Below are 12,160 nucleotides of genomic sequence, written 5' to 3'. Positions count from 1 at the left end.
ATCTGGCTTCCTGCCGGTCTTCTTCCAAGGTCATTGTAAGGGAAGGGAACTAATTAATGTGTACACTAAAGGGCCTATCTAAGTGTTTATATGTGTGCGTTGCCATAAGGGACAAAGGAATGATTACCAGGTCTGACACACAGGAGTGTTATCTTATTCCCTACAACTATTTAACACACGAACATCCTTGTATATTCACAGGTATACTCTTACACCGACAAATCGCCTAAAAACATAGAACTTATTACAAGGTTGATTCCCTATCGCGACAGTCGAATGCCTACCTATACAGATCTACCTGGCTCTAGATATTCCTTTACCCCCCGACATAACAATATCATTAAATTGAAATAAACTAAGGGTTTTAACGGTTGTAGAAAAAAAAAAATCGGAATTGTACCACCGTTGATGCACCGTCTTTTACACAACCTTATTTAACACATTTAAATAGTTATTCATTCCTGTTGTTTGCCTTCTTTATGGCATCGCTAAAAATAGTAAGTTTCCTGTTTGGAATGATTTTCAATTTTGTTTTACAGCCAGACATGCAGACAGACGAAAGAGATTTACTTTACTCCTCGATGTGCATGCGCACTCGGGATGAGATTCTGTACAATTTGCCAAATTCACGGCCAGCGTACATCTAAACTGCAGTTTTGTGTTCCAATTCATGTTCCGATTCATGTTCTAGTGTTAAAAATATAATATTCCATTGAAATTAAGTTGGTCCTCCATCATAGACTGACATCTGTAAACAGACAGACAAAGTGAAGTAATTGCTTAACCTCACCTTTTGATTCGCACGCAGGGTATATATAAGAAAAGCTTTCCTTATCTCCATGTCCTTGATGCATCAGGCAGAAGATCCTGAAAGAGAAAGCCTTGTCCCTGATCGAGCACTACATGTTTGAACAACATGAACATATCCAGCGGGCAGCCACAGAATGTATGTGCAACATGGCTGGCTGTTTGGAGGTAGGAATTCCAATTATACAGTGATATTATAAACAACCGGACCAATCACAATATGCTGGAGAAGCTCTCCAACTCAATGCATGGCTAGCGTTAATCTACTACTAAAAGGTGTGTGTGTGTGTGTGTGTGTGTGTGTGTGTGTGTGTGTGTGTGTGTGTGTGTGTGTTTGTTCCAAGAGAGAGCGACCAAGAGTTGTGTACACTTTGGGAAATTCAATTCGGGGAAAGATCTTCAACTACAAGGACACTGTACAATCTATAGATATAGAGGAATGGTTAAATAACACACATCATTGTAATTGTGAACATTCTGCATTCAAAGATCCACATCAGAAACACGTCATCACAGGTGATCTCAGAATAGTGAAAGATAAAAGATTACGTGCATTACTTACAAAAGGACCAAATTATAGAGAAAATAAAAGAATAAACTGGAATAAAGCAATGGAACTTACAATGATGGGACTGGGCGAATGGATGAAAGAACAAATTGATAAACATAAAGTACCAAACACACAAATGGCTTTATGGTTGGAGGAGGTAGAGAAACATGTGAAAAGGAGAGTTGTTGATTTGAAAAGAAAAGTTTGAATCAATAATCCAAAGGCAATTTTAAACAATCCAGAGACACGTGATTGCTTAAGGCAGCTGCAAACACAATATGTTATTGTTCCAATTGACAAAGCAAATAATAATATTACATTTGTATGTAAAACATTCTATATTCAAACACTTTTGGAAGAATTGGGCCAAGACACGGGAATTTCAAAGACCTACAAAATAAGTAACGATAACAAAGCAGACTTGATACAACACCGTACAAATCACTCAACGGTGAGAAGACTGCTAGTTCCGGATAAACACCATAAATTACCATTCATTTACTGGATCCCAAAAATGCACAAACACCCTTGTAAGATGAGGTTCATCGTCGCAAGTAGAGAATGTAGTTTGAAACCTTTGTCGGGCAGTATTACAGCGGCAATGAAACTAATCTATAAATGCTTTAAAAACTACCATGAAAAAGTGAAGTTTTATTCTGGTATTAAGAAATTCTGGATCATTGACAATTCCAAACCGGTAATCGACAGTGTCCACAACATTAATAACAAGGGTAAGGCAAAATGTCTTTCAACCTTTGATTTTTCCACATTGTACACAAACATTCCACATGACAAGCTAGTAACCGCATTGGACAGATCAGTAGATAAAGCATTTTCAGGAGGTAATAGAGTAGACATTAATGTATATCAAAATAGAGCACACTGGTCTGTAAAGGATAATCAATATTCATGCAGTTTTTCAAAAAGTAAACTCAAAGAAAGTATTCGATTTCTGCTAAACAACAGTTTCTTTACATTTGGCAACAAGATACTCCAGCAGACAATGGGCATACCCATGGGTTCAGATCCGGCCCCTTTCTTTGCCAATTTGTTTCTGCACATGTACGAATTTGATTGGGTTCAGAACATGTGCAGGAATAAATTAACAACTGCACGAAGATGCGGAAACATCTTCAGATTTATTGATGATTTGTTGGCAATTAATGATGGATTTATATTTGAGCAGCTTCATGATGATATATATCCAAAAGAACTTGAATTAAAAAAGGAAAACCAAACTTCCACTTCAGTTTCCTTTTTAGAATTACAAATTGACATCCATAATAATAAATTTCACACCAAATTATTTGATAAACGAGATGCATTTCCATTCCACATTGTCCGAATGCCTTTCTTAGACAGCAACATTCCCAAAAAGCTATTTTATGGTACGGTTGCAGGTGAAATAATTAGGACTGTAAGAGCAACCACACACAGCTCTGAACTGGTCAATAAATTACAACAACTAGTCAGACGTATGTTAGCACAGGGAGCTGCAGTTGGTAGATTCAAACAAGTTTTCTTTAAAATCACAAAACGACACCAAATCGAATTAGTAAAATACAATACGAATAGTAAAAATATTATTCATGAGATATTTATGTAAATACAGTACAATATAATAATTAAATATTCTACAAATCAATGTTGCTACAAATCAATCAGTGGTTGCTAGGATATGGCAGCATGCAAAAAACCGTTATAGGTGACAGTTTGAACATTCGAAGTACAGTTTGATCGAGAGGTAGGTGGTGTGGTCGTGCTGGTTGGTAGATTGGTGTATTTAAGGTAAGATGTTCATGAATGAATGAATGAATGATCGTTTTTTAAAGGCCATTTTTCCCTGCTAGAGTGGGGGTTAGCCTTGCGGGCCCCATGACGATCATGGTTCCCTGTTTGAGGCAATGTTTTATGGCCGGATGCCCTTCCTGATGCCTTCCTTCATGATTTAATGATATTATCATATTATCGAGTGTGTAAGGAAAGTTATAAATATATGATAATACATTAAATCCTATTGCGAGTAAAGTTGGAATAAGTGATGTTGCATTGATGGGTTGACTGACTGCCTGGACGCAACTGAGGTTGTGGATATACTGATTTACCATCAATTGATGTGGATCCATGATCGAGGTTGTGGATCCGCCGTTTGGAGAGGTCCTGGGCTGAAAGGATCGAAACCTCGAGGAAGAACGGTGCCCAGCTGATGATCCATGCAGTCGGGAAACCAGTCAATTGCTTACGGTTAACGTTCTTGCTTTAGGTAGAGGAACCATGTTTGAGGTTTACAATTTAAATAAAGTTGAATATGGGATGATGTGAAATTAACATCATTTACAATTACATCATTTACATCATTTACAAATTTACATCATTTACTTTCTTTTAATGAAACCTGTCAGCAAAGTGACGGGTCGGCATGGGTAGCATTGAACTGTATACATTGAGAGATACAAAGCAGTCAGACTTTTGAAGGGTGCAATTAAATAGATTGTGGTTACGTTGGGGTGTTTCAGGTACAGAAAAAGTTCATTGCAGAAGGGAATGACAAGCTAAAACTGGTGGTGCTGCTCTGCGGAGAAGACGATGAGCAAGTGCAGAAAGCAGCAGCTGGGACACTGGCAATTCTCACCTCAGAGCAAGAGTCCCTCTGTATCAAGACCACAAAAGTGGTATGCCTTATAATCTACCTATATAAAACACAGTGTACATTTGTACATTTGTCTGTTCCCCTTTTAGTCTATTTGCAGCCTCTATCATTTCTATTGTGAACCTAGAAATGTTTTATAGTATAAGGTTTTTTTATGGATTTGTCATCCCATGGGGTTAATAAAGTATTTCAGCTTGGTTGTCCTCCGGACAACCTCGGGGAAATTTTTTTATATGCTAATTAAGGCGACCATTACCGGAAATCCTATTTTCTTCAATATCTCCAATACTATCCATGAAATGTTCATGAAAATGGTGTCTATACCTATGTTTTCAGGGTCAAGGATTAAGGTAAACATGTGAAATAGTGTGTATTTACATGTATTGTTATGATACCTACACAAGATACATTGATCATGTAAATATCCATATGATTACGTGCTAACAATGCAAATTCCATTTGATTTTCTTAGTCAGATTTAAAGGAAAAGGTACACCAGGTCCCTGGCTTCAAAAACATTTATCAAAAGGTAAACATGCTTGTATTATGTATTCTATTTGATACTTATTTTGTTACCAAACAAAACTTGACATGTATTTCTCAATATCAAGGTTTCTTAACGAATCAAATCGACTGATTCTCAGTATATCCACACTTATTAACCTCATGCAGAGAACATTTGCATTGATTTATAGTAGATTAAACATAATGAATTATTAAACTTGAGGTTTTGAAAGGCCAAGATATTCAATCTTCATCCACTACTTGCTCCTCACTGTCCTCATCATTGCGATGATCAGGATCATTTGCTTGGGAATAAGGGTTCAAACACCCCTCACCACCCCCACATTTGCAGTAAATGGTGCAAGATAGTTGATTTTCGCAGCAGCTACAAGTTGCAGAGCTACAGAATTTGCCTTCTATCTTGCACCCACAGCTAAGGACATCAATTAGTCCTGGTGGAGCTGGAGGACCAATGTTATAGCTGGGAGATGGAATGCCATCCTTCACAGTCCATCCAAACTCACTAATATCTACCGTTGGTGGACATTGTTGGTCAGCTGCCTTCCACAAGATCATCTGAAGATGTGCCCGCAGCACATGATGTAGAAGATTGGCATCTGTGGGTGGTAATGCCATGATACGAGCTGGTTTACCTTTCCTTCTTGCATAGATCCTGTAACGGGCAATATTCATGGAGGTGCCAGGAGGTTGGGCATAGATTGCAGCAAAGAAATGTTGCCCTGTTTCCATAAGTCATCATGTGTGGCATCTTTTTCACCAAGTACACCGGACAGCCCAGGAAAGTCCTGTGCCTGTAATGTCTTGAGAGCACCAAGTTTCCCTTTGTTAAAAGGATAAGATACAGTGTCACAGCCACTTAGAGCATGCATTCCTAACAACTGCATGCATTTAGTGCCCAGCTGCATACAACTTTCATTGATGTTCACAATGTTCCCATCCCAACGCTCCATTTGGACATGACATGAGGAAATCAGCTGTGCTTTCCAGGCCCAGTAAACCAACAACACAAACACATCAGTGTCAAACAAATATTGGTCCAACTCTTCGGGTCACTCCCATTGCCTGATGAAGCAGAGTAGTGTTATCTCCCACAAATTTTGCCGCTGACTTGTGGAAACGTATGACCTCATCATATGACACAGTGAATCCATAGTCATGCAGGAGTTTAATCAACTCAGAACTGCCATATCTATGGTGCAGTTTTGCTGCAAGCCCAAGTGTAGTCTGATTTCTAGTACCTGTGATGTGGCTCTGTATAGCTTGAGCTAAACTGAGCGACTTCTGTGTTATCTTGCCATTTGAGACAAGTTCTGAAATCATATTTAGCAATGTTGCACTAGTTTGTTTCAGTGTATTGTTGTATGTAAAGTCTCCAAGATCAAAGACAGCATTGTTATACTCTACTGATTCTGCTTCACATCTGACCTGTCTTACCACAGCATCTACACGTTCTTCATTAACTGAATCTACCTTTACCAATTTCAAAGACTTGCCAACTAAATCTCTGAATCCTACAACAGATGCACACCCCTCCAAATGCACCACAACAATATCATCCCCTAAAGTGGTCACTAATTTTGAGAACATTTGTTTACAAGATAATTCACCACCAAAACTGCAGTACATATCATACAGTTCAATGGATGTCCATGTACACAACTTTTGATTGTCATATAAGTGATTAATTACCATCTCCAGGGCATCATCATCATTTACTCTACACTGGCGTAGCAAGTTAGTGTGTTTGGGCATTATCATGAACAAATCATAGCATTTCTTGTGGTATTGTGCATCTGCAGCTGGCAAATCTGTAAGGGCACCCTTGATGCGGATTTCAACCTGTCTACCCCATTCATCATTTCTCTGTTCACATGCATCTAGAAGTACATCTTTGAATGCTTGATATCCAGGGCGATCTTTGGTCTCACACTGGATAACTCGGTTCCATCGTTCTGGGTGTCTAGGGTCTATAGCTACACACTCCTCTACACATATTAAACAATGCTTTTGGAACTGAAATGTGGGAAGTTGTGACCTTCTGACTCTGGTACGAGGTTCTTCATTCACTGAAGAGGGGAAACCATCTCTTCTTTTCTTGGCCAAATACTTTGCGATGTTTTGCTTTGAGGTGTATGAACAATAACAGTTTTTATGACACTCTATGGTTGCACTATCTCCTGTTTCAAGTAACATCTCCAACTTCTGATGGATATCATCCCCCCTATCTTTACTGCTTTGGATTATTTTCTTGATTGCTGCAACCTTGAAGACTTGTAAGGATCCCTTCTCACAGCAGGATGGGAATATGCACCTTGAGCTGGCCATCTGTGAAAAAATGATTTTGATCATTTCAAATGTACATGCAGGTATTTATCATCATCCCAATGTCTGTTCGTTGAAATCAATGATCTGAAATTGAACCATTAAGATCCACAATTTTACATCAAAAAATGGATCAATTCGCATGATATGTCAAAATACATAATGTTTTTTTCATCTGATGACATTTAAAATATATTTAACATAATCCTTGACCCTGAAAACATAGGTCTAGACATCATTTTCATGAAATTATCATGAATAGTTTTGGAGATATTGAAGAAAGTATCATTTCCAGTAATGGCCGCCTTAATTTGCATATAAAAAAAATTCCCCGAGGTTGTCCGGAGGACAACCAAGCTGAAATACTTTATTAACCCCATGGGATGACAAATCCATCAAAAAACCTTATACTATAAAACATTTCTAGGTACCCCTCTCTGGCAACTCGACTATTTATAAGGACAATTTGAAAAAAACAATAAATACAAGTAGCACGGAGGTGAAATTCGCTCCACGTGATGTGCAGCATGAGAAGAGTAAAACTAGTGTTAATTTACATCCGTATGATGTCCAATAGATAAAGAAGATATAAGCACACCTGACATTAGGCCAAAGCTTCAGACCTTTGACATGCTCAAGAGGTTGTACCATCAAATAAACTGTTGCAACCCATAATTTTTGACGGGCATTTATACTAGTGGTATATAATGCTGTTATGTTATCATGTTATCATTTTCGTTGTTGCGCATCAGATAGATGCTTATCTGACAGTTTATAAACATTGTTGCATCATATTGCTCACATGCATCACAAAATGACAAAAGATAAAGTAATTAAATATGTTTGTTCATTAGGGTGGAGTAAAAATATCATTTTTAAATTTTTTATAAGCTAGTATATGGGAAATGTGCCAAATGACCATAGAAACAGTCCTGCAAAATTATTATTACTAGGGCATGCCCGTACTATATATATATCTAAAATTATATCCCCCCCCTCTATTTACATGAAATGGTTTGGTCCATTCGCAAAGCCAAAGCGAACGGCTTGCGAGTACGGTGACAATCCCCCCCCCCCCTCTATTTACATGAAATGGTTTGGTCCATTCGCAAAGCCAAAGCGAACGGCTTGCGAGTACGGTGACAATCCCCCCCCTCTATTTACATGAAATGGTTTGGTCCATTCGCAAAGCCAAAGCGAACGGCTTGCGGAGTTTGGTAAATAAATCGCCATAGCTCGGTAACTACTTGTCCGATTAATATGAAACCTTGAAAAGGCACATCCTCGGGTCCCCAGCAATATACCTGGCAAGTTTCAAGTATATCGGACCCGTGGTTGTCGAGAAACAGCGGTCACAGACAAACGACACACACACATACACACACACATACACACACACATACACACAGAGATTACTGGAATTATAGATAGATTTCTGACCACTCCTTCATCGCCCTCAATCTGATTGAAATTTTGGCATATTATCGCATTTCGACATGTATCGCATTTCGTGATACATGCTTTGATCCGCCATTGACCACGAGGTGACTTGGAGAAGAAGGGGGGCGGGGGGGCCAGAACAGGGTGTGGCCCACCCCCGCGTCATCAAAGGCGTGGCCACAAAGCCCTCAGCCAGCCAACCAGGGCTGAGGAGCATCACCGACGGGGGTGGTTTGGTGAGCTGCGTCGTGATACGCACCCCGTTTATATTAGCACTGGCTGGGACTATTTATGCCAGATGAGACGATTTGCTGCACTTGGGCGATTGCTGCACTCCTGCCACCCCCCTTCAATTCATGTGAGTGAGTTCGTGTTGTTTGTGCTGTCTGTCTGTCTGGGAAACCCTAAGTTAAGCCTGTAATAAGTTGTTTTTGTTTGTTTTCAGAACGATGGCGGTCACAAGAGATCAAGTTACATGCGTGATATTTGGAGCTCCACGAAACATCCAAACTAACGTTCTCCCAACGTACGCTGATGTCATGAAAGGATACCTTCAATCTCGGCAACAGCTTAGGACGGAGAATGGCAAATACCCTTCATTTGGTGACATATCTCACGAACTGTGCTATGAAATTCAAGAGGTATGGGAAACGGCCTCTCTTCCAACGGTATCGCACGCGCAAGCGATTGAAAAACTCAGATCTTTCCATGACAAGTACAATTCAATCCTAAAAGTCTACAAGGGAAGAAAGGATCAAGCCACCTACAAACAATGACTCACAGACTTTCTCGACAAATCTAACAATCTGTTTGATCTTAGCAAATGTAAATGTTCTGACATGTTGTCTAACTGTAACTGCTTGAAAGAACATAAAGTGCCGCAAAAAGAGCGAGAGTTCCTTCAAGACCAGAGAGGACCGAGGAACATGGTAATTGGTGGAATATATCAAGAAGAGACATCAAGATTGAAGAGGAAAGCGGAAAGAGAAGAGACCAATCTCAAACGAATGAAAACTCACTACGAAGATGCCAAAAGTCAGATTGCTTCTACGTATGACGAAAGCGAAGAAGACTACGCGGATAGCGCGACTGACGATGAGTATATTTCTGAATCAGTTAATCTCCAGAGCACACCAAAACCGGTTCGACAACAGCAACAAATGACGATCTCACTACCTTCGCTCGCTAAAGCCTGCGACAGAACTGGCGTCTCTGACAGATCAGCTGCTATATTAGCTACATCAGTTCTACACGATCTCGGCGTAGTTTCGCCAAAAGCCCGTTCTAAAATAATTGATCGCAGCAAGATCCACAGAGAACGTAGCAAAACTCGAGAAGAACTTCAAAGTGATGTCTGCACTGTCATAGAGGGACTATACTTTGATGGCAGGAAGGATAACACCATGACTCAGGTTCATGGCACTGACAACAAGAATCACCGAACAACGGTCAAAGAAGAACACGTCAGCATCATCGCAGAACCCGGTTCATCGTACTTCAGCCACACAACTCCATCATCAGGATCCAGAAAAAGCATTTCAGAGTCTTTAGTCGCTAGTCTGAAGGAACGGAATGTGAAGACAGAGGACATCAATGTAGTCGGGTGTGACGGCACTAACATGAATATGGGACATACAGGAGGTGTTATACGACAACTGGAAGAAACCTTCAATCGTCCACTGCAGTGGCTGATATGTCTTCTTCATGCCAATGAACTTCCGCTGTGGTATCTGTTCGAGGAACTCGACGGCACAACTACAGGCCCGCGTGGATTCTCAGGACCCATCGGAAAACGTCTATCAACGTGTAACGAACAGCCTGTAACATCGTTTACGCCAGTGAAACTGAGTCAGGCATTGCCGAATGTGGACCCGAGAGACTGGAGTACAGACCAGCGATATCTCTTGGAAATGTGCAATGGCATTAGCGAAGGTGAATGCAGCGTCGATCTGGCCCTACGAAACCCTGGATGCCTGAATCACTCTCGGTGGCTTACAACAGCTAATAGAATACTCCGACTGTACATCAGCGTCAAGACACCACCTGAGAAGTTGAAAACCATGGTGACATATATCATTCGAGTGTATGCTCCAATGTGGTTTTCCATCAAAGTCCACTCGTCATGCAAAGATGGAGCCAGGCACATCCACCAGATGATCGTCAAGTCACGATACCTTAGCGCTAAACACACGAAGATCGTTGACCCTGTTATGCACTGCAACGCGTACTTTGCACATCCGGAAAATATACTCCTGGCCATGATAACTGACCATCGACCTCAAATACGAGAATGGGGCTTGCGGCGAGTGATGAAAGCCAGAGCAACAGACAGACAGCCTACTGGACAGATACGACGGTTCAAGGTCCCCGCTAAACTCAACTTTGACGCAGTGGAGTACTTCGACCTAATTGACTGGGGAGCGTGCGCCATCTCGGAGCCTCCCGTGATCCGAGGCATGTCAGACCCTGAGCTGAAGGAACTTATCACGATGGATGTCACCCCAACTGTCCTCTTCCCTAAATTCCCTTGCCACACACAGGCTGTGGAAAGGACTGTGAAACTCGTGACCAAGGCCGCTCAAGCTGTGTGTGGCAAGAAAAGGCGAGACGGCTTCATCCGTGCCCGTGTCGCCTCGCGACAGATGATGCCATCGTTTGAATCGAAGCGCGACTTCACACACTTCACATTGTAACTGTGTGACTGTAACATTCTGAGACAAACTATAATAGACCTATGATTTGAATGCATCTATGAGCTGTTTTACTATGTTGCATAGTATAGTAAAATAAAAAGTTACTGAAGGAGATCAAAATATTGTTCAATTTTAATACAATTTTAACACAGTGCTCTATAGATGTAATGGCACCTTTTGGCATATCTAGCTAGTTAAAATTCAAAAAAAAAAATTGGGGGCTATTTTCACTCCACCCTATTGTTCATATGCTTTCCTTTCACATGACAAAAATATAACTCATGTATTTTAGAAACATTACTGTACAAGGCCAATTTCTTGTCAGGTGGTTGGAATTGAGCAATTATATCACCTGAAAGACCAGCCCAATACAATAACATTCTGTGGTCTTTTATTATATATAAACAACCAGTTTTGTGATCTTTCAAAAAAACTCCATGAAACACAAAAATAACCAATCCAAGCAAACAACCCTGAAAAACTAAAAAGCCTTCTTTGGATCATTTATTTGACATAAATAACTGCGTTGCTTAGCAATAGCCTCTAGATGGCGATGAAGATTAGCATTGCTTAGCCTCTAGGTGGAGATGAACATTAGCGTTGCTTAGCCTCTAGGTGGAGATGAACATTAGCGTTGCTTAGCCTCTAGGTGGAGATGAACATTAGCGTTGCTTAGCCTCTAGGTGGTGATGAAGATTAGCGTTGCTTAGCCTCTAGGTGGAGATGAACATTAGCGTTGCTTAGCCTCCAGATGGTGATGAAGATTAGCGTTGCTTAGCCTCTAGGTGGAGATGAACATTAGCATTGCTTAGCCTCCAGATGGTGATGAAGATTAGCGTTGCTTAGCCTCTAGGTGGAGATGAACATTAGCATTGCTTAGCCTCTAGGTGGAGCTGAACATTAGCGTTGCCTCTAGGTGGCGATGAAGATTAGCGTTGCTTAGCCTCGAGGTGGCGCTGAAGACCAGCATTGCTTAGCCTCCAGATGGTGATGAAGATTAGCGTTGCTTAGCCTCGAGGTGGCGATGAAGACCAGCATTGCTTAGCCTCCAGATGGTGATGAAGATTAGCGTTGCTTAGCCTCTAGGTGGAGATGAACATTAGCATTGCTTAGCCTCCAGATGGTGATGAAGATTAGCGTTGCTTAGCCTCTAGGTGGAGATGAACATTAGCA

The 12,160-nt window shown here is 40.7% G+C and overlaps 2 protein-coding genes across 3 annotated transcripts in view; one reads left to right on the top strand and one right to left on the bottom strand.

Moving 5' to 3' along the window:
• LOC144893653 (uncharacterized) overlaps positions 1-12,160 on the bottom strand; it is a 1,023,192-nt gene that overhangs the window by 822,622 nt on the left and 188,410 nt on the right. The gene's annotated exons all lie outside the window — the stretch shown is intronic.
• Positions 1-12,160, top strand: part of LOC137435725 (protein unc-45 homolog B-like) — a 75,203-nt gene that overhangs the window by 49,336 nt on the left and 13,707 nt on the right. Inside the window, exons 18-20 of one of the 2 annotated variants that reach the window (XM_078784639.1) lie at positions 858-975; positions 3,874-4,095; positions 7,315-7,641. In XM_078784639.1, the coding sequence (XP_078640765.1) occupies positions 858-975; positions 3,874-4,095; positions 7,315-7,431 (457 nt within the window). In that variant the 3' untranslated portion in view covers positions 7,432-7,641. Of the gene's footprint in view, positions 1-857; positions 976-3,873; positions 4,096-7,314; positions 7,642-12,160 lie in introns of those variants that run through there. The other variant, XM_078784637.1, reaches the window with a different exon arrangement.

The sequence above is a fragment of the Myxine glutinosa genome, chromosome 9, assembly GCF_964187855.1.
Source record: "Myxine glutinosa chromosome 9, kmMyxGlut1.1, whole genome shotgun sequence".
NCBI lineage: Eukaryota > Metazoa > Chordata > Myxini > Myxiniformes > Myxinidae > Myxine > Myxine glutinosa.
Note: the sequence above shows the minus strand (reverse complement) of the source record. Positions and strands in the feature narration are given on the sequence as shown.